This window comes from Salvelinus namaycush, chromosome 6, assembly GCF_016432855.1.
Source record: "Salvelinus namaycush isolate Seneca chromosome 6, SaNama_1.0, whole genome shotgun sequence".
Taxonomy (NCBI): Eukaryota; Metazoa; Chordata; class Actinopteri; order Salmoniformes; family Salmonidae; genus Salvelinus; species Salvelinus namaycush.
In genome coordinates this window covers 25,749,809-25,773,784 of record NC_052312.1, presented here as the reverse complement: position 1 = coordinate 25,773,784, position 23,976 = coordinate 25,749,809, and the positions used below count along the sequence as shown (strand labels likewise).

The 23,976-nt window shown below is 42.6% G+C and overlaps 1 protein-coding gene across 1 annotated transcript; it reads right to left on the bottom strand.

Annotated features, from left to right (window-relative positions):
* Positions 1–8,286: 8,286 nt before the first annotated feature.
* On the bottom strand, positions 8,287–21,352 carry syt4 (synaptotagmin IV). The gene is made up of 4 exons (XM_038995554.1): positions 21,319–21,352; positions 19,341–20,284; positions 13,216–13,336; positions 8,287–8,624 (listed from the first exon to the last, which is right to left on the bottom strand). Exons 1-4 carry the CDS (start codon positions 21,350–21,352, stop codon positions 8,287–8,289), a joined length of 1,437 nt encoding a protein of 478 aa, XP_038851482.1.
* Positions 21,353–23,976: the final 2,624 nt, after the last annotated feature.

Sequence of the window (23,976 nt, the reverse complement as noted above, 5' to 3'; positions counted from 1 at the left end):
CACATGTCTTGCAGATCTTGACTCATGGTTATCAAATCGTTGCATTCTTGAGAACGTGTGAAAGACTTTCAGTGTCATGACATTTTTTTGCCCTTCCACTCTCTGCATCCCAGAGACTGCATGTAGCCTCGTCTCGGGACCTATACACACCCGCTAAGATAAGCAGCCCTATGTAGGCACGCAGGTCAATCTCATCCATCCTTTTCCAGTTGTCTCCATATTTACAAAAACCCTCCAAATTTGTCATCTCCAAGATGATTTTTGATGACTGGTGTGATGAACATGTAGAATGTTGAACAACTGCATGTCTTGTGGGCCCTGGGGTCATCCTTATGACATTGTGCTGCCTTCCTGCCTTGGTTGTCATATGGTGATGAGGACCATGTTATTTTGCTGTTCTCTTTCAGCTTGGGGGATTTCTTCTTCATCTGAAGATGATGCATCGTGCTCAAGGTTGTATTCTTCCCCATCTTCTTCTAATACCTCCTCCTCTAAATCATTGTTCTCTTGTTCCTCCTGGACGTCTGAAAAAAAACTGATCTTCGACCTGTTGGGCACTGAAACGTCCACTCATGGCTTCAGCAAAGAGAACTGGGGGGGGGGGGGGGGGCATCATCTGAAGCACCTTTATAGCCTCTGACTGCATTCCGCATTAGTAAACAATGCTTTCAAGAAATGTTTTGTCTGAAATTGTTTTTATTTTTTCTGTGAACTTGAGTCATCTGTGGGGTCGTGGAGGGGAGATGCTGCACATGCACAAGAACGTTTTAGTTTTGTCTGAGTTCAATCAGAAGCACACAATCTCAATGTCTCATTGTGTGTGTGTGTGTGTGTCTTTGTGGTTTTTGTGGTGTGTAAATTATTTTATAACTGCCGGGTCAAAAATGACCTTAAGGCAATCTTTGTACCCTGGTGGTGTACAGCTTTCATGGAAATATGAACAAAGGTGATGTTTAGCTTTTTCTCATGTTGGGGTCACTCGAGGAAAAGTCCAATTTCAAGTTGAAAATATAATATAGGGGGTTTTCTCTGCTGTTAAACATAGTGGCGGGTCATTTTTTTACCCTTAAGACAACACAAGGGTTAAACAAATCAAAATACATTTTATATTTGCGATTCTTCAAAGTAGCCAACTTTGACTTGGATGACAGCTTTGCACACTCTTGGCATTCTCTCAACCAGCATTACTTTTACAACAGTCTTGAAGGAGTTCCCACATATGCTGAGCACTTGTTGGCTGCTTTTCCTTCACTCTGCGGTCCAACTCATCCCAAACCATCTCAATTGGGTTGAGGTCGGGTGATTGTGGGGGCCAGTTCATCTGATGCAGCACTCAATCACACTCCTTCTTGGTCAAATAACACTAACACAGCCTGGAGGTGTCCTGTTGAAAAACAAACGATAGTCCCACTAAGCGCAAACTAGATGGGATGGAGTATCGCTGCGGAATACTGTGGTAGCCATGCTGGTTAAGTGTGCCTTGAATTCTAAATAAATCACTGACAGTGTCACTAGCAAAGCACCCCCACACCATCACACCTCTTCCTCCATGATTCATGATGGGAACCACAAATGGCAGATCATCCATTCACCTACTCTGCGTCTCACAAAGACACGGCGGTTGGAACCAAAAATCTCATATTTGGACTCATCAGACCAAAGGACAGATTTCCACTGGTCTAATATCCATTGCTCGTGTTTCTTGGGCCAAGCCTCATCTTTTTATTTATGTCCTTTAGTAGTGGTTTCTTTGCAGCAATTTGACCATGAAGGCCTGATTCACGCGATCTCCTCTGAACAGTTGATGTTGACATGTTTCTGTTACTTGAACTCTGAAGCATTTATTTGGGCTGTAATCTGAGATGTAGTTAACTCTGGTTCTTCCTTTCCTGTGGCGGTCCTCATGAGAAATAATTTCATCATAGCGCTTGATTTTTGCGGTTGCACTTGAAGAAACTTTCAAAGTTCTTCAAATGTTCCGTATTGACTGACCTTCATGTCTTAAAGTAATGCTGGATGGTCATTTCTCTTTGCTTCTTTGAGCTGTTCTTGGCATAATATGGACTTGGTTTTTAACTAAATAGTGCTCTCTTCTGTATACCACCCCTACCTTGTCACAACACAACTGATTGTCTCAAATGCATTAAGAAGGAAAGAAATTCCACAAATTAACCTTTAACAAGGCACGCATGTTAATTGAAATGCATTCCAGGTGATTACCTCATGAAGCTGGTCGAGAGAATGCAAAGCTGTCAAGGCAAAGGGTGGCTACTTTGAAGATTTTCAAATATATTTTGATTTGTTGAACACTTTTGGTTACTACATGATTTCATAGTTTTGATGTCTTCACTATTATTCTACAATGTAGAAAATAGAAAAAAAATAAGAGAAACCCTGAAATGAGTAGGTGTGTCCAAACTTTTGACTCGTACTGTACATACATGTGTACAGAGACAAACACACACTGGAACATTATACGTACACAAAGGATCCCCATTAGCTATTGCACATGCAGCTTCTACTCTTCCTGGGGTCCACATAAAACTGGAACACTATACACATACATAAATGACAGTGGGGCTCAGGGCTAAATCCTCAGTTGAGAGTGAGAGAGAGACACGCTTCTGATGGCAGCATATTTCATAGCTATCATCCGACAAAATGACACACTGCTCAACTCTGCCATAGTAGACCGATGTAGCATCCAGTTACAACTTGCAGGTGGACAACAATATACGAACACATTTAATCCGAATAATTCGCAACAAACTCCATGGCCTTTCACAATGGATTTACAATTCTTCCAATGATCATGGCTATTCCATGCCACTAGTATGTAGTAACTGGCTAGCTAACTGGCTAGCTAATTAAATGTGTGACTTTCAGGTCACAGACATCAGAAAAATAACACAACATCAAGGATACACTTAAGAGTCTAAGCCTGAGGCTTACTGCTATTAGCCCATAGAAACGCACTGAATAACAGATTCATAAATGGAAAAACAGTAAAAAAAACAAATCAAAAGGATGATTGTTACAGACTACAAAGGGTAGCACAACCGAGAGCTGCTCTATGAAACTAGCCTACCAGACCAGCTAAATTATTTCTATACTCGCTTCGAGGCAAGTAACACTGAGCATGCATGAGAGCATCAGCTGTTCCGGATGACTGTGTGATCACGCTCTCCGTAGCTGATGTGGGTAAGAACTTTAAACAGGTCATCATTCACAAGGTCGCATGGCCAGATGGATAACCACGACGTGTACTCTGAGCATGCGCTGACCAACTGGCAAGTGTCTTCACTGACATTAACCTGTCCCTGACTGAGTCTGTAATACCAACATGCTTCAAAAAGACCACCATAGTCCCTGTGCCCAAGAACACTAAGGTAAACTGCCTAAATGACTACCGGCCCATAGCACTCACCTCTGTAGCCATGAAGTGCTTTGAAAGGCAGGTCATGGCTAACATCAACACCATTATCCCAGAAACCCTAGACCCACTCCAATTTGCATACCGCCCCAACAGATCCACAGATGATGCAATCTCTATTGCAGTCAACACTGCCCTTTCCCACCTGGACAAAAGGAACACCTATGTGAGAATGCCATTCATAGACAACAGCTTAGCAGTCAATGCCATAGTGCCCTCAACGCTCATCACTAAGCTAAGGACCCTTGGACTAAACACCTCCATATAAAACTGGGTCCTGGACTTCCTGATGGGCTGCCCCCAGGTGGTAAGGGTAGATAACAACACATCCTCCACGCTGATCCTCAACACGGGGGCCCCTCAGGGGTGCGTGCTCAGGCCCCTCCTGTACTCCCTGTTTTCTCATGACTGCATGGCCAGGCACGACTCCAAAACCATCATCAAGTTTGCCGATGACACCTGATCACCAACAACGATGAGACAGCCTATACGGAGGAAGTCAGAGACCTGGCCGTGTGGTGCCAGTACAACAACCTCTCCCTCAACGTGATCAAGACAAAGGAGATGGTTGTGGACCACAGGAAAAGGAGGCCCGAGCACATCCCCATTCTCATCAACGGGGCTGCAGTAGAGCAGGTTGAGAACTTCAATTTCCTTGGTGTCCACATCACCAACAAACTATCATGGTCAAAACACACTAAGACAGCTGTGAAGAGGGCACGACAAAGCCTATTCCCCCTCAGGAGACTGAAAAGATTTGTCATGGGTCCTCAAAAGGCTCTACAGCTGTACCATCGAGAGAATCCTGACTGGTTGCATCACTGCCTGCTACGGCAACTGGTCAGCCAACGACCGCAAATCAAATCAAATCAAATGTTATTGGTGACATACACATGGTTATAAGATGTTAATGCGAGTGTAGTGAAATGCTTGTGCTTCTAAACTCAGAAAAATAAGAAATGTCCTCTCACTGTCAACTGCGTTTATTTTCAGCAAACTTAACATGTGTAAATATTTGTATGAACATAACAAGATTCAACAACTGAGACATAAACTGAACAAGTTCCACAGACATGTGACTAACAGAAATTTAATAATGTGTCCCTGATCAAAGGGGGGTCAAAATCAAAAGTAACATTCAGTATCTGGTGTGGCCACCAGCTGCATTAAATACTGCAGTGCATATACTCCTCATGGACTGACCAGAATTGCCAGTTCTTGCTGTGAGATGTTACCCCACTCTTCCACCAAGGCACATGCAAGTTCCCGGACATTTCTGGGGGGAATGGCCCTAGCCCTCACCGTCGAGTCCAACAGGTCCCAGACGTGCTCAATGAGATTGAGATCCGGGCTTTTTGCTGGACATGGCAGAACACTGACATTCCCGTCTTGCAGGAAATCATGCACAGAACGAGCAGTATGGCTGGTGGCATTGTCATGCTGGAGGGTCATGTCAGGATCAGCCTGCAGGAAGAGTTCCACATGAGGGAGGGGGATGTCTTCCCTGTAACGCATAGTGTTGAGATTGCCTGCAATGACATCAAGCTCAGTCCGACGATGCTGTGACACACCGCCCCAGACCTTCACGGACCCTCCACCTCCAAATCGATCCCGCTTGAGAGTACAGGCCTCAGTGTAACGCTCATTCCTTCAATGATAAACGCAAATCGAACCATCACCCCTGGTGAGACCAAACCGCAACTCGTCAGTGAAGAGCACTTTTTTGCCAGTCCTGTCTGGTCCAAAGACGGTGGGTTTGTGCCCACAGGCAACGTTGTTGCCGGTGATGTCTGGTGAGGACCTGCCTTACAACAGGCCTCTCAGTCCAGCCTCTCTCAGTCTATTGTGGACAGTCTGAGCACTGATGGAGGGATTGTGCATTCCTTGTGTAATTCAGGCAGTTGTTGCCATCCTGTACCTGTCCCATTGCAATTTATTGCCCTGGCCACATCTGCATTCCTCATGCCTCCTTGCAGCATGCCTAAGGCACGTTCACGCAGATGAGAAGGGACCCTGGGCATCTTTCTTTTGGTGTTTTTCAGAGTCAGTAGAAAGGCCTCTTTACTGTCCTAAGTTGTCATAACTGTGACCTTAATTGTCTGTAAGCTGTTAGTGTCTTAACGACCATTCCACAGGTGCATGTATATTCATTGTTTATGGTTCATTGAACAAGCATGGGAAACAGTGTTTAAACCCTTTATAATGAAGATCTTTGAAGTTATTTAGATTTTTACAAATTATCTTTGAAAGACAGGGTCCTGAAAGATTTACAATTCTTTTTTTGCCGAGTTTAGTTCCGACAGTGCAGTGATATCTAACAAGTAATCTAACAATTCCACTACAACTACCTAATACACACAAATCTAAAGGGATTGAATAAGAATATGTACATATAAATATATGGATGAGTGAAGGCCGAGCAGCATAGGCAAGATGCAATAGATGGTATAATATACAGTATATACATATGAGATGAGTAATGTAAGATATGTTAACATTTTTAAAAAGTGGCATTTATTAAAGTGGCCAATGATTTGAGTCTGTATGTTGGCAGCAGCCTCTCTGATCTCGGCAAACCATGTCTGTTGTCATGCTGAAACAGGGAACTGCCTTCCCCAAACTGTTGCCACAAAGTTGGAAGCATAGAATTGTCTAGAATGTCAGTGTATGCTGTAGTGTTGACTTCCCTTCACTGGAACTAAGGGAACTAGCCCAAACCATGAAAAACAGCCCCAGATCATTATTCCATTATTCCTTCCATTCAGGCAGGTAGTGTTCTCGTAGCAACCGACAAACCCAGATTCATCCGTCGGACTGCCAGATGGTGAAACGTGATTCATCACTCCTGAAAATGTGTTTCCACTCAGTCCAATGGAGGTGAGCTTTACACCACTCCTGCTGACGCTTGGCATGGTGATCTTAGGTTTCTGTGCGGCTGCTCGGCCATGGAAACCCATTTCATGAAGCTCCCGAGGAACAGTTCTTGTGCCGAGGTTGCTTCCAGAGGCCGTTTAGAACTCTGTAGTGAGTTCTGCAACTGAGGACAGACGATTTTTGAGCTTTGTTCTGTGAGCTTGTGTAGCCTACCACTTCCTGGCTGAGCCGTTGTTGCTCCTAAACATTTCCACTTCACAATAACAGCACTTACAGTTGACCGGGGCAGCTCTAGCAGTGCAGAAATTTTACAAACTAACTGTTGGAAAGGTGCCGTACTATGATGGTGCCACGTTGAAAGTCACTGAGCTCTTCAGTAAAGCCATTCTACTGCCAATGTTTGTCTATGGGGATTGTATGGCTGTGTGCTTGATTTTGTTCACCTGTAAGCAACGGGTGTGGCTGAAATAGCCAAATCCACTCATTTGAAGGGGTGTCCACATACTTTTGTATATATAGTGTATTAGAGTGAGCTATGTCAAGAATCCAGTATTTAAATAAACATGCAGTGTGTATAAACAGTGTAACTAAAATGCAATGTACAGTAATAGAAGTATTAGATATGGTATAGTCTTGACACTAATGACGCTAATTGGAGAGCGAGAGAGAGGAGGGTGGAGAGAGAGTGAGATAAAGAGAGCAAGGAGAGCAAAGAGTCAAAAACAGAGACAGAGCATGAGAGAGTGAGCGAGAGGGAGGAAGGGAACAAGTGTGGGCGCTGTGCCAACTGTACCTCATCTTGCAGCACTTAGCTGATATTAAATTCTACAGTGCCATGATATCATCTGAGAGTAGCTACCTTCTCACTGATTACATCATCCACTCAGGGAGGGAGGGAGTGATGTCATCTTCAAGGTTTTCTAAGGACAGGCCAGTGGAATTGAAGGGAATATATTGACTAGATTCTATAGAATGTTCATTAGATTCAAGAACGTTCATTAGATTCTAGAATGTTCATTTCATTCTAGAACATTCATTACATTCTGAAACTTTATAATTTTCTGCGCAGGCAAACTGGGAATTGGAGTTCAGGGTGCATGGTTTGTGTACAGGATGTTAAACTCATGTGTATTTTAAGGATGTTTTTGTGAAGCATTGAAATAAAACACACAACCGATTGAGGTGCTTTTCTCAGAACTTGCCATGTTTTATAGTAAGGTACATGTACATTTCAGGCTGTCTTTGTACTCACAGTAAAGACAGAATACACACTGCCTCTCATCCCTTCTGACCTAAATACACATGCACAATGTCCTTTATGCACTCCAAGCTTCGTTCCTGTCACCTAATTTAGGCTAGTCGGGATGCAATGATATGAAATACCACTTTTACTTACAAAACATACTCAGGAACTCAACCAGAAGAGTACAAAAACGAAAAAATAAATAAATATAACATTTGATAAATAAAAGATAGCATCTTTATAAAATAAAGTTTTGATAATCCACATCTTTATACATCAGTAGTAATATTAAAATGTTTTTTGTTGTACAACGGAGTAATGTTTATAGTAATAATAGTAGAAGTTAGCGACAGTTACTAGGACATTCTGCACTGCACAAGGTTGCCGTGACGATCAGATGATGTTGCCATGGAGATAGAGAGCTGCATTGCCGGGGGTCGTTGTGTTGACAGTCTATGGGATCATAGACGGATGATTCGGTTTCTCGGTCACCATAACCAAACAATTTCAAAGATCGATAAATTGATTGAATAACTGATTGATTGATTAATTACATCATCACTTAGAATGAACTCCACCCCCCTCCCCCCTTTCACTTATCAATAGTTCCTTGGGTGTTGGTCACGTTAAAATATACTTGTTGTTAGGCAATGCCTGTCGATGTCGACCCCCCCCTCCCCCCCCCAAATAACCGTAGCTCCGCTGTAACCTTGACAGCGAAGCCTCAACAAAAACCCTAGTCTTCGGACAGGATGTGCCACTTGGCAATCTGCCGGCGCGGGTGGTCGCAGATCTCCCTCCAGTGCTCCCCGGGGGTGCCGGCAGCAGCCGTACCCAGGATCAGGCGCCCCAAGATGGGATTGGGGGAGCGGGAGGAGTCCCCCCGCCTGGTTGGTGGAGACTCAGAGTCCATGAGCAGGAGCTCTACGCTGGTCTCCTTCAGCCCCTCCTGGGAGGCTATGTCGAACACAAACAGCTCGTTGAACACAGGGTTGGGGGAACACTTTTTCACATGGGTCTTCTTTTTACTGACACGCTTCTTCCCTTTAAAGAGGTTGACTTTCACATATGGGTCTGGAGGGAAGGAGAGTGGGAAGGAAGGAGGTAGGAAGGGATGAGAGGAAGGAGAGAGAGAGAGAGGCAGAGTGAATAGAATTCATATCACAGCTCTGAAAATGGCACAATGGATCAATACGGTGGTATACGTGTACATGTGTGTGTGTGTACATGCGTGTGTTTGGTATTGACTGGCTCAGTTTGTTGGTAGTATGAGCATCTGTAGAGCATCTACAGATGGACTATCCGGACTATCCAAAGAAAGTGTGACCAAACACTGTGATATGGCTAAGACTCTGTTTTATCTAAAGTGTTTTTATTACAAGATTACAAGATTACATTACCTCAGTCTCTGTCATTACAACCTGTATAAGAGTATTAGGGCTGTGTCCCAAATGACAACCTACTCCCTATATAGCGCACTACTTTTGACGAGGGCCCACTGGCTCTGGTCAAAAGTAGTGCACTATGTAGGGAATAGGGTGCCATTTGGGAACTCCACCCATAAGTACTCCTGAAGGGGCTGAGTGTCTCATTACTGAGAGAATCATTTTGTTCCTAGTATCCTGGGTCTGTGTGTGCATGTCTCTGTGTGCGCGTGCGTATCTGTGTGTGCACATTCTTGTGTGTATGAGTACGTTCTTACTTGTGTGCATACTTATATTTTTGCGTGTCTGTGTATGTGTGTATGCGTGTGTGTCAGGGGAGAATGACTGCGCCCTCTCATTGAAGCCACAAAGTTCAAGACTGACTGCAGTAATGCAGGCTTTGTTTGCAGAAAACAAGATTCACCATTCACTATAATGGCAATCTTCGTGGCAATTTTCCGTGTAAAAATGAATAATTAGAACCTATTATCGCACACAGAAGTTATAAGGATCATTTAGTTGACAATGGCAGCCTGTAGTACACCGATCAGGCTTCAACTTGAGCTACTCAATGAGAGGGGTCAGCACTGAGATAGCCTAAAACGTCACTTCCTGGAGTAGCTCATACTGCACATTTTATGTCTACCAGTGGGAGCTGGTGGGATGAGCTATTGGAGGAAGGGCTCATTGTAATGGAATTAATGGAATGGAGTCAAACATGTAGTTTATATACGTTTGTGTTTGATACCGTTCCATTTATACCATTCCAGCCATTACAATGAGTCCGTCCTCCTATAGCTCCTCCCACCAGCTTTCTCTGATGCATACATACATCTCCCCAATGAGATAACATTTTAGAATGCTAAAACCGACTTTCTTGGCTTCAAATGCGCTATTGATTCTACACATAGGAATGAAGGGTGTCACGTGATCAATGGTTTTGTCCATTCATATATAGTAATTGCTGTGTGTCAATTATTTATATATACGCTAGATGACTGATAGGGGACGTTGTGTTGAAGAGTCCATGTCTCCATCTTGGCACAATTATTCTATTACAGACACCTTAATGTATACTTTATAATTATATTATGTGAGATAAACATAAAAATAAAATAAAACATATATTTTAATAATGTTACTGTCCCCACTACAAAAACCAGTCAAAAGTTTGGACACATCTACTTATTGAATGGTTTTTCTTTATTTTTACTATTTTCTACATTGTAGAATAATAGTGAAGACATCAAAACTAGGAAATAACACATATGAAATCATGTAGTAACCAAAAAGTGTTAAACAAATCAAAATATATTAGAGATTCTTCAAAGTAGCCACCCTTTGCCTTGATGACAGCTTTGCACACCTTTGGCATTCTCTCAACCAGCTTCATGAGGTATTCACCTGAAATGCTTTTCAATTAACAGGTGTGCATTGTTAAAAGTTAATTTGTGGAATTTCTTGCCGTCTTAATGTGTTTGGGAAAATATGTTGTTTTGTGACAAGGTAGGGGTGGTATACAGAAGATAGCTCTATTTGGTAAAATACCAAGTCCATATTATGGCAAGAACAGCTCAAATAAGCAAAGAGAAATATAGGTCTGTCAATCTGGAAAATTTCAAGAACTTTTAAAGTTTCTTCAAGTGCAGTCGCAAAAACCATTGCTCTCATGAGGACCGCCACAGGAAAGGAAGATCCAGAGTTACCTCTGCTGCAGAGGATAAGTTCATTAGAGTTAACTACACCTCAGATTGCAGCCCAAATTAATGCTTCACAGAGTTCAAGTAGCAGACACATCTCAACATCAACTGTTCAGAGGAGACTGCGTAAATCAGGCCTTCATGGTCGAATTGCTGCAAAGAAACCACTACTAAAGGACACCAATAAGAAGAAGAGACTTGCTTGGACTAAGAAACACGAGCAATGGACAATACATCAGTGGAAAACTGTCCTTTGGTCTGATAAGTCCAAATTTGAGATTTTTGGTTCCAACCACCGTGTCTTTGTGAGATGCAGAGTAGGTGAACGGATGATCTCCGCATTTGTGATTCCCACAGTGAAGCTTGGAGGAGGAGGTGTGATGGTGTGGGGGTGCTTTGCTGGTGACACTGTCTGTGATTTATTTAGAATTCAAGGCACACGTAACCAGTATGGCTACCACAACATTCTGCAGCGATATGCCATCCCATCTGGTTTTCACTTGTTTTTCAAAAGGACAATGACCCAAAACACACCTCCAGGCTGTGTGCGGGATATTTGACTAAGGAGAGTGATGAAGTGCTGCATCAGATGACCTGGCCTCCACAATCACCCGATCTCAACCCAATTGAAATGGTTTGGGAAGAGTTGGACCGAAGAGTGAAGGAAAAGCAGCCAACAAATCTTCAGCATAAAGAAATATCATTGAATGAGTAGGTGTCCAAACTTTTAACTGGTACTGTATATACTTTAATACATGTATAATTTTGTCCTTGAAACATTTAATTAAAATACTGCAGAATTCCATTTGTTCATCTGGAGGACTGCTCCTATTGGGGACTGCCAATATGACTAACCTGTGACTTCAAAGCCTCTCAATGGCCAATACATCAGCAATCCAAGTTTTACAGATGTGCTCAAATTTGTTGGTACCCCTCCACAAAAAAATGAAGAATGTACAGTTATCTATGGAATAACTTGAAACTGACAAAAGTAATTGGCATCCACCATTGTTGATTCCATATTTAATAGACTTTGCTTTAGATTTTTTTATTCAACATAATATTGTAAATAATAAAACAAATGAAAATGGCATGGACAAAAATTATGGGACCCTTAACCTAATATTTTGTTGCACAACCTTTAGAGGCAATCACTGCAATCAAACGTTTTCTTTAGCTCTCAATGAGACTTCTGCACTGCAAGTTTCAGCTCTTTCCATAGATGTTCGATAGGATTCAGATCAGGACTCATAGAAGGCCACTTCAGAATAGTCCTATGTTTTGTTGTTATCCATTCTTGGGTGCTTTTAGCTGTGTGTTTTGGGTCATTATCCTGTTGGAGGACCCATGACCTGCGACTGAGACCGAGCTTTCTGACACTGGGCAGTACGTTTCGCTACAGAATGCCTTGATAGTCTTGAGATTTTATTGTGCCCTGCACAGATTCAAGGCACTCTGTGCCAGGCGCAGCAAAATAGCCCCAAAACATAACCCAGCCTCCTCCATGTTTCACTGTAGGTAAGGTGTTCTTTTCTTTGAAAGCTTCATTTTTTCATCTGTGAACATAGAGCTGATGTGACTTGCCAAAAAGCTCCAGTTTTGACTCATCTGTCCAAAGGACATTCTCCCAGAAGGATTGTGGCTTGTCAATATGCATTTTAGCAAATTCCAGTCTGGCTTTTTTATGTTTTTCTTTCAAAAGTGGAGTCCTCCTGGGTCTTCTTCCATGGAGCCCACTTTCACTCAAAAGGTGACGGATGGTGCGATCAGGAACTGACGTACCTTCACCTTGGAGTTCAGCTTGTATCTATTTGGCAGTTATCCTTGGTTCTTTTTCTACCATTCGCACATTCCTTCTGTTCAATCTGGGGTCGATTTTCCTCTTGCGGCCGTGCCCAGGGAGGTTGGCTCCAGTTCCATGGACCTAAACTTCTGAATAATATTTGCAACTGTTGTCACAGGAACATCAAGCTGCTTGGATATGGTCTTGTAGCCTTTACGTTTACCATGCTTGTCTATTATTTTCTTTCTGATCTCCTCAGACAAATCTCTCCTTTGCTTTCTCTGGTCCATGTTCAGTGTGGCGCACACAATTATACCAAACAGCACAACGACTACTTTTCTACATTTAAATAGGCTGAATGACTGATTACAAGATTATAGACATGTGTGATACTGATTAAAGAAACAAATTAGTTTGAAATATCACTATAATCCAAATATTTATTATCTTTTCTAAGGGGTACAAACAAATGTGTCGCGCCATTTTAGAATATCTTTGTAGAATAAGCAATAATTCATCTCTTTTCACAGCTTCTTCGTTTTATTCTATGACATACCAAAGGCATGCAAGTATACATGATAAAATATCTTTTCATTTCATCACTTTTCAGGAATCATTATTTCAATGAGGACATTTGTATACATGATTGGCGTGCGTGCGTGCGTGCGTGTGTGTGCATGCATGCGTGCGTACGTACGTACGTACTTACATTTGCATGTGTGTGTGTGTGTGTGTGGGGGCGGGGGGTCTGTATGTACCTGAGGGCCTGTGGTTGTCGGTCTTCAGCAGGTGGCGAGCCTTCAGCACCACGACTGTTAGAGTACTGGTGGTAGACTGGTAACACAGAGACAACAGCAGCTCCCCTCGACCTGCACTCCTCTATAAACAGAGAGGGAGAGGGGGGAGGGGGATAGAGAGAGAGGGAGAGAGAGAGGTGGAAGGAGGACAGATGGAGGGAGGAGAGAGAGAAATTCCCCATCAGAATATCAAAACTTCGAGACCCGAGCAAGGGACTGACTAGTGACGAGGAAGATTGGGTTTACACTGACATTATGATGATGAACTGTGATATTTACACCAAGTTATAAAGTAGAGATATATACAGTCAGTTCCAAAATGATTGCACCCTTGATAAAGATGAGCAAAAAAATACAATTACTGAGCTATATTGTATGGCAAAAAAAGGGGAAATTATATTATTTTATAGAAAAAGTGACAAGTAATACCTTTTTCTAAAAAAGATAAGGGGTCAAAATTATTGGCACCCCTGTTTTCAATATGTTACCTTGCGAGGATAATGGCACTGAGCCTTGTTCTAAAATGTTTTATGAGAAGAAAACATTGGGAGGTATCTTAGACCATTCCTCTTTTAGCAAATCTTTACAGATCATTGATATCCTTCATCTGTGCTTATGGACTGTCCTCTTCAATTCAAACCACAGATTTTCAAAATGGTTCAAGTCCGGAGACTGAGATGGCCATTGCAAAATGTTGATTCCTTTTAAAATATTTTTTTCAAAAGATACATTGAACAAAATAGTCAAAACATAGTGTAAACGCAGGTGAGGTAGTACAACACCTTTTGGCCATTTTCTGGTGTTTTGTTGTGAAAAACTGAGCAGGTCATTTTAAAAAGGAATCAACATTTTGCAATGGCCATCTCAGTCTCCGGACTTTTTATTTATTTTATTTTATTTCAACTTTATTTAACCAGGTAGGCCAGTTGAGAACAAGTTCTCATTTACAACTGCGACCTGGCCAAGATAAAGCAAAGCAGTGCTACAAAAACACAACACAACACCTAAACAAACGTACAGTCAATAACACATAGAAAAATCTATGTTATGGCGAAAAAATTCAATTTAGCGTTAACACTGGAGTGATAGATGTGCAGATGATGATGTGCAAGTAGAAATACCGGGGTGCAAAAGAGAAAGAAGATAAATAACAATATGGGGATGAGGTAGTTGGGTGTGCTATTAACAGATTGGCTGTGTACAGGTACAGTGATCGGTAAGCTGCTCTGACAGCTGGTGCTTAAAGTTAGAGAGGGAGATATAAGTCTCCAGCTTAAGTGATTTTTGCAATTCGTTCCAGTCATTGGCAGCAGAGAACTGGAAGGAAACACGGCCAAAGGAAGTGTGGGCTTTGGGGATGACCAGTGAATATACCTGCTGGAGCGGGTGCTACGGGTGGGTGTTGCTATGGTGACCAGTGAGCTAAGATAAGGCGGGGCTTTACCTAGCAAAGACTTATAGATGACCTGGAGCCAGTGGGTTTGGCGAAGAATATGTAGCGAGGGCCAGCCAACGAGAGGATACAGGTTGCAGTGGTGGGTAGTATATGGGGCTTTGGTGACAAAACGGATGGCACTGTGATAGACTACATCCAGTTTGCTGAGTAGGGTGTTGGAGGCTATTTTGTAAATAACATCGCCTAAGTCAAGGATCGATAGAATAGTCAGTTTTACGAGGGTATGTTCGGCAGCATGAGTGAAGGAGGCTTTGTTGCAAAATAGGAAGCCGATTCTAGATGTAATTTTTGATTGGAGATGCTTCATGTGAGTCTGAAAGGAGAGTTTACAGTCTAACCAGACACCTAGGTATTTGTAGTTGTCCACATATACTAAGTCAGAACCGTCCAGAGTAGTGATGCTAGTCGGACGGGCGGGTGTGGGCAGCAATCGGTTGAAGAGCATGCATTTAATTTTACTACCATTTTTAAAGCAGTTGGAGGCCACAGAAGGAGTGTTGTATGGCATTGAAGCTGGATTGGAGGTTTGTTAAAACTTCTTATGGGCAGGTGGGACGTCCCACCTGGCCAACATCCGGTGAAATTGCAGAGCGCCAAATTCAGAAAACAGAAATACTCATAATAAACATTCATAAAATATACAAGTGTTATACATCGGTTTAACTTCTCTATGGTAGCGGGAAGCATTTTCACATACCCACATGCAACTGCCAGCTACTCATCCCCATAAGATAAGATATGCATATTGTTAGTAGATTTGGTTAGAAAACACTCTGAAGTTTCGAAAACTGTTTGAATCATGTCTGTGAGTATAACAGAACTTATTTAGCAGGCGAAACCCCGAGGACAAACCATTCAGATTTTTTTTTTTGAGGTCACTCTCTCTGGGAAACCAGATTTCTAAGTGACTTGCTTGCAGTTCCTACGGCTTCCACTGGATGTCAACAGTCTTGAGAAATTGGTTGAGGTTATTCCTTTGTGTAATGAAGAAGTACGGCCATCTTGAAGTCGAGTCACTTGACGTGTCCTGTTTTTTAGAGGTGGGAGACCAGAAAGCATGCTACACATTGTTTTCCTCCGGTATTGAACACAGATCATCCCGTCTTCAATTTTATCGATTATTAACGTTCAAAAATACCTAAAGTTGTATTACAAAAGTAGTTTGACATTTTTGGGCAAAGTTTACAAGTAACCTTTGAGATATTTTGTCGTCACATTTGAGCAAGTTGGAACCTGTGTTTTTCTGAATCAAACGCGCCAAATAAATGGACATTTTGGATATATATCGACGGAATTAATCGAACAAAAGGACCATTTGTGATGTTTATGGGACATATTGGAGTGCCAACAACAGAAGCTCGTCAAAGGTAAAGCATGAATTATATTTTTATTTCTGCGTTTTGTGTCGGCGCCTGCAGGGTTGAAATGTTTTCTCTCTTTTGTTTACTATGGTGCTATGCTCAGATAATAGCGTCGTATGCTTTCGCTGAAAAGCCTATTTGAATTCTGACATGTTGGCTGGATTCACAACCAGTGTAGCTTTAATTTGGTATCTTTCATGTGTGATTTAATGAAAGTTTGATTTTATAGTAATTTTCATAGTAATTAATTTTAATTTGGCGCTCTGCATTTTCTCAGGCTTTTTGCCAAGTGAGACAGTAGCGTCCAGTCTAAACTCAGATTTTTTTTATATAAATATGAACTTTACCGAACAAAACATACATGTATTGTGTAACATGAAGTCCTATGAGTGTCTTTTGATGAAGATCATCAAAGGTTAGTGATTAATTTTATCTCTATTTCTGCTTTTTGTTACTGCTCTCTTTGGCTGGAAAAATGGCTGTCTTTTTCTGTGACTTAGCTCATCCCTAACATAATCGTTTGGTGTGCTTTCATCGTAAAACCTTTTTGAAATCGGACACTTTGGCTGGATTTACAACAAGTGTATCTTTAAAATGGTGTAAAATACTTGTATGTTTGAGGAATTTAAAATATGGGATTTCTGTTGTTTTGAATTTGGTGCCCTCCAGTTTCACTGGCTGTTGACGAGGTGGAACGCTACCGTCCCACATACCCTGGTGAGGTTAAGAAAAATATTGATAAGTAAAAATTGAAAGTAGAAAATAAAAGTAACAAATAATTAAACCGCAGCAGTACATGTAGGTAGAGTTAAAGTGACCATGAATAGATTATAAACAGAGAGTAGCAGCAGTGTAAAAGAGGGGTCTTTGATTAGCTGTTCAGGAGTGTTATGGCTTGGGGGTAGAAGCTGTTAAGAAGCCTTTTGGGCCTCGATTTGCCGCTCCGGTACCGCTTGCCGTGCGGTAGCAGAGAGAACAGTCTATGACTCGGGTGACTGGAGTCTTTGACAATTTTTTGGGCCTTCTCCTGACACCGTCTGACATAGAGGTCCTGGATGGAAGGAAGCTTGGTTCCAGTACGCACTACCCTCTGTAGTGCCTTGCGGTCGGAGGCCGAACAATTGCCATACCAGGCAGTGATGCAACCAGTCAGGATGCTCTCGATGGTGCAGCTGTAGAAGCTTTTGAAGTTCTGAGGACCCATGCCAAATCTTTTCAGTCTCCTGAGGGGGAATAGGCTTTGTCGTGCCCTCTTCACAACTGTCTTAGTGTGTTTGGACCATTCTAGTTTGTTGGTGATGTGGACACCAAGGAACTTGAAGCTCTCAACCTGTTACACTACAGCCCCGTCGATGAGAACGGGGGCGTGCTTGGTCCTCATTTTCCTGTAGTCCACAATCATCTCTTTTGTCTTGATCACATTGAGGGAGAGGTTGTTGTCCTTGCACCACACGACCAGGTCTCTGACCTCCTCCCTATAGGCTGTCTCATCGTTGCCGTTGTCGGTAAGACAGCATTCCAGGTGACTACCTCATGAAGCTGGTTGAGTGAATGCTAAGAGATTGCAAAGCTGTCATCAAGGCAAAGTGTGGCTACTTTGAAGAATCTCAAATATAAAATATGTTTTGATTTGTTTAACACTTTTTTGGTTACTACATGATTCCATATGTGTTATTTCATAGTTTTGATGTCTTCTCTATTATTCCACAATGTGGAAAATATAAAAAATAAAGAAAAACCCTGGAATGAGTAGGTGTGTCCAAACTTTTGACTGGTACTGTATATTTTAATCAATTTTAGAAAAAGGCTGTAAAGTAACAAAATAGAAAAAGTAAAGGGTTCTGAATAGTTTCCGAAGTCACTGTATATCCGCCTCACTTTCAGAGAAATTAGTACTACTAGGTTACACACAGTCAAATGTAACAAATAACTATATTTTTAATGTATTAAATTTTTGGGAAATTATACATTTGTGACATCAATATGTTTGTTTTAAATAAATCAATCAATACAGTAACATGAGATTTGTAAGTAAAACATTTACATTTGGCATTTTAATTATTTAGCAGATGCTCTTATCCAGAGCGGCTTACAGTGAGTGCATTCAACTTTAGATATCTATGTGAGACAATCACATATCACTGTCAACTATGCAGGATACAAACATTCCATTACAGCTAAACAATGTTATATAGCATTTAGCAAAAAAAAATAAACATTTTCATACACATCTAAAATCTATTGTTACATTTTTTTTAGAACAGTAATATTTTACACAAACATGAAGGTACCCATAAGCAATCAATTATAATGAAAAATTGGTGGATATAGCATTTTGGAAATAAACTCTTCATGCATTTGTAAACATTAGAAAAGAGGCAGAACATAAAACCAAGAAACAACAAATCAGTAATACAACCAAGCCCTTTTCTCAGTCCCTTTACTAAGCAGCAGAGCAGCAGCAGAGAGAGAAGTCACGTTTACCAGCAGCGTAGAAGAGTCTAGAAGCTTGGCACACAACACTACACAAAGACATACGGCTCACTCTCTCACTCCCTTGCCAATGTACACAGTACACAGTACAATACAATTCAATAGAGCCTACAACTCTCTCCCTTCACCGTAGTACTACTCCTCACCTATCATATGGAAAAGACAGCAACAGCAACAACCCAGCCCAGCGCTACATAGAGGATAGAATATCAGTATCAATTCTAGAATAATCTATTCTAGAATGATCTAGAGATTCTAAAGACACAGTGGCTGGTACAATGATACCTGCAATCTTATAACATTCATAAACTGTGGGTTGCGTCCAAAATTGCACCCTATTCCCTATATAGTACACTACTTTTGACCAGAGCCATATAGGTCCTCTCAAAAGTAGTACACTATAGGGAATAGGGTGCCATTTGGGACTCTCCTTGTGTTATTCCATTAGTACCCTGTAACATTTAACTACAGGAGGCTGTATTATCATATTACATATTACTGTAGGAATAAACTCTCACTACAAAGAGGATTTAATTAATATTATGCTAAGGGTTATTATGCCAAGCAGAATTTCTATTAGACGCTAATAGTGCACCGTCATTGTGATCATGATTCCCTCAGAGCTAGAATGGAGAGGGGTTGTTTTACTGTACTCTATAGTAGTGAAGGTGTAAAAGCTGAGCATGATGAATATGATGATGGGGATGATGATGACTATAATAATGATAATTATAATAATGATGATGATGATGATGAACCAAGTAACTATCTCTTACCCTGACATTCTTCTTGATGATCTTGCGGCTCATCAGGACACGCCCCTCCGTCAGGTCGATCCCGGCCAATGGGATGAGCATCTCGCCGATAACCTCATCACGGGAGAACCTATCGAAGCTGAGCACCATGAAGTGGAGCGACAGCTCCTGCACGCGGATCATTGGGATCCCATAGAAGCTGAAGGTCTCGTCGAACACCGGGTCCAGAGTCTTCCTCAGGACGCGGGTCTTGACCCGGTGCTTCTTCTCAGGCAGCAGGGTCAGCTTGATGTAGGGGTCAGAAGTCAGGGACTGCTCGTCGGTCGGAGTCAGCCTGTGGGCCTCCTTAATGTGAACCACGAAGGCCTTCTTCTCTGAGTTGTACTCCAGAGAGAAGTGGAGGGTCCCAAGGCCGACATCGGGGCCTCCATCCTGGGGTTTGTCCTGGTCCGCGTCCCCTTGGGTGTGGGTGGTGGCCTGGCTGGAGAGACTGCCGCTGGTGGGGGAAACCAGGGCCAGGTCTCTAACCCCAGGTTGGGTGAACCCTGGGTGGGGCGAGGGAAGATCCAAGTCTGGGGAGCTGCGGACCTTGGTGTGGATCTGGACATTGGGGTGTGGAGGTTTGGTGGTGATGGTGAAGTTGTCATTCAGGTCTTGTTGTTTTTCCAGGTCGAGGTGGAGGGCCATTCTGCCCCCTGCTGGGCTGGAGGCCACTTGTTGTTGTTGTTGTTTACCATTGTTGCTGTTGACATTACAGTTTCCGTTCACGTCGATCTTGCTGTCTAACTTCTTGTCGCTGAGGCTCTCTGGGTAGATGTCGATGCCTTTGAGCATGTGCATGAACTTGTAGGGTGTTGTCTCCTGGGACTTGGTGTTCTTACGTTGGCAGCAGATCCAGGCGAAGATGGAGACGCAGGACACTAGGCCAAACACACTTACCACGGCAACACTCACCGGCACCTCTGCTATGGAGAAGGGGGGGGGGGGGGGGGGGTCACAGAGAGAGTAGGGGAGAAGTCGGGGGGAGAGAGAGAAAGATAAATTAATACTTTTGTCTTGTTTTTGTAACTGTCCCTCCCTCCTGTTGATCCGTCTGTCTGTTGAGTGTGTCTCTGTGTGTGTGTGTGTGTGTGTGTGTGTGTGTGTGTGTGTGTGTGTGTGTGTGTGTGTGTGTGTGTGTGTGTGTGTGTGTGTGTGTGTGTGTGTGTGTGTGTGTGAATGTGCGGAAGCTCCTTTGTCTTACTAGGTCTGTAGATGAATATAATGACAAGCTGCGTCAGAAACCCACTGCTTAATACTAATTACTAATAGACTGAATGACTGACTGGCTGGCTGACTAATGCACTGTCTGAGTCAGAGACAGCATAACAACTGCACAATCTCGGGGCGTGTCACAAATGGCACCTTATTCCATATGGACACTGGTCAAAAGTATTGCACTATATAGGGAATAGGGTGCCAGAGACATCACACGTGTCATATGACAACAGCACAATCTGTGACTCCTACATTACATGACTGACTAATCAAGGCCCATATAGAGTCATGAGATGTACTGAATATGAATAGAGAAAATGCCTTTTTGACGTAAACATTTAGATGTCATGGCGATTTGAAGACAAAGTCATTCACTTGCTTACTGATTTATCTAACTGATTACTGATTAATTAACTATCACTAATCTCAAATAGTAATCTAATCAGATGAGTGACTAGGGTGCTTGGTTAGTTAGCAACACAAATAGATATTCTTAGCTTAGTGTCAGAGCACAAACTGGGTAGGCAACCCCAGTGCATTAGGACATGACAGGATATTTTCAATATGAACTCCTAAATAAATAAAGGATAAATACATTTAATAAATAGTGAATAGGGTACTATTTGTGACGCAACTGAATATTACCAACCAAAATAAAAGAGACAGGGGCTTTCCGAGTTCTCCCACCAACTATTGGCTGCTCCCACTCAAATAAGACAGTTTTCCCATCCCAGCTACTTACCGAACTGCATTTCTTTCGTCACCATTGGAGCCATGGTCCCGCTCGCTCGCGTGCTCTATCCAAGGTGCTGAAAATGCTCCCTCTTCGACTTAATTCAGCGCTCGTGCTCTATAAACCTACCGTCAACCAACAACCCTGCGCACCAATAGTCAACCTCTCTCGGTAGCTTATATCTAGGTATATCTCCTTGACAGGGAATAGCGATTGTTTTTTACCAATTGTCAACCTCTCTCGGTAGCTTATATCTAGGTATATCTCCTTGACAGCGAATAGCGATTGTTTTTTATGATGTGACTCCTTCAATCATTTAATCTGTTTGTTTCCGTTTAATAAGTCAAACCCAGCTGTTCCTTTCAGAGAGGCGAAGGTTGGTATTCTCCGTTCTCTTCCAAGTGCGAGTCTCACCCTGCTCGTGTTGTTACTCTCTGCACTATGATCTTCTGAGGAGGCACCACCCTCTCTCTCTCTCTCTCTCTCCTCTCTCCTCCCTCCCTCCTTCCTTCCTTCCCTCCCTACCTCCCTCCCCCGCCTCCACCAACCATGCTGAGTTCACTGCCACTGCCAGAATTGTGATGGCTTCAGAAATCACTGCCTCAGTGACAGCACAACAAGCAACAAGCTCATCAATTTCCCTGACTGGTTGGCTGACTGAAGGTCTGAATGGTTGACTGAATGCCTAGCCATGAAAGGAGTTTCCCAGACCCCAGAGGTGTGTGTGTGGTGTGCAGGGCATTACGGGCGGGTCTTATGGGGCCTGGCCTGCCCTACCTTACCTCTTTGTCTGTTCAAAGAAAATATTCAAATATTGATAATTTATTTGACCGAGACTGCCCCTCTGTCTCAGTATGTGTAGACCATGTATCTGATGCTGTATGGACCAAAAGATTATGGCTTGTCATACTATTTCTGTCCAGACAGCATCAGATGCATGGGCTACATATAGTTGGCAGTAAATTGATTCGCCAAAAATTATATAATTACTCCTGTCTAAATCAAATCATTCAAAATACTTCAACCGGTAGCATGACATAGCCACAGACGATCATTAGCTTACTTAAAAAATAGCTGTGGATTGGATCAAATCACAAGTATGTTTGGAAAGCCCGCAATTTGGGTAGTGTGCATGGCAATAGGTCTAGCTGATTGAGTTGCGGCTGTCAGTGAAAAGCTTCTAAAATACACAACATGACCAAAAGTATGTGGACACCTGCTCGTTGAACATCTAATTTCAAAATCATAACCATTAATATTGAGTTGATCCCCCCCTTTGATGCTATAACAGTCTCCACTCTTCAGGGAAGGCTTTCCACTAGATGTTGGAACATTGCTGCGGGGACTTGCTTCCATTCAGCCACAAGAGCAATTCTAAGGTCGGGCACTGATGTTGGGCAATTAGGCCTGTCTCGCAGTCGGTGTTCCAATTAATCCCAAAGGTTCGATGGGGTTGAGGTCAGGGCTCTGTACAGGCCAGTCACGTTCTTCCACACCGATCTCGACAAACCATTTCTGTATGGACCTCGCTTTGTGGACAGGGGCATTGTCATGCTGAAACAGCAAAGGGCGTTCCCCAAACTGTTACAAAGTTGGAAGCACAGAATCGTCTATAATGTCATTGTATGCTGTAGCATTAAGATTTCCCTTCACTGGAACTATGGGGCCATGATAAACAGCCCCAGACCATTATTCTTCCTCCACCAAATGTTATGGCACTATCCATTCGGGCAGGTAGCATTCTCCAAGAATCCGCCAAACCCAGATTTGTCCGTCAGACTGCCAGATGGTGAAGTGTGATTCATCACTCCAGAGAACGCATTTCCACTGCGCCAAAGTCAAATGACGGTGAGCTTTACGCCACTCCCGTTGACGCTTGGCATTGCGCATGGTGAGCTTAGGCTTGTTTGTGGCTGCACGGCCATAAAAACCCAGTTCATGAAGCTCCTGACGAACAGTTATTTTGCTAACGTTGCTTCCAGAGGCAGTTTGGAACTCGGTAGTTAGTGTTACAACTGAGGAATGACACGCTACGCGCTTCAGCACTCTGCGGTCCCGTTCTGTGAGCTTCTGTGTCCTACCACTTCGCGGCTGAGTCGTTGTTGCTCCTAGACGTTTCCATTTCACAATAACAGCACTTACAGTTGACCGGGCAGTTTTAGCGAGGCAAAAATTTGACGAACTGACTTGTTGAAAAGGTTGCATCCTATGACGGTGCCACATTGAATGTCACTGAGCTCTTCAGTAAGGCCATTCTCTGGTCAATGTTTGTTTTTGTAGATTGCATGGCTGCCCGGTCAACTGTAAGTGCAAAACTAGATAAATCTGACGAGTTATCTACAAACAGGGGCATGCAACTTGATAAAATGCATGCAGTTTTGATGAACGTTACTCAAAGCAATAATGTTGTAGTCCAAATGCTGCAGATCAAAGACGATACATTTATGAACACAATGACCATGTTGGATGAAAAAACAGCGGAACTCATTGAAGTCGCTGATCAAATGATTGATGAGAGAACCCAGGTGAGAAAGATGGAAAAATGTATCTCCAATCTCATCACTGAATCTCTCGCTCCACACTCTCTACCTGCAAACCATGACAGTTAAGTATGAAGCCAAACGGAGACAGTGTGACACTCACGTGTCTGAAATAAGTACTCTAAGC

Coding starts and splice junctions, on each gene's coding strand:
- syt4 (XM_038995554.1), bottom strand. CDS start 21,352: ATGGCTCCAATGGTGACGAAAGAAATGCAGTTCG. Junction 20,285..21,318: donor GACGAAAGAAATGCAGTTCG/GTAAGTAGCTGG, acceptor CCTTCTCCATAG/CAGAGGTGCCGGTGAGTGTT. Junction 8,625..13,215: donor CGACAACCACAGGCCCTCAG/GTACATACAGAC, acceptor CCTTCCCTCCAG/ACCCATATGTGAAAGTCAAC.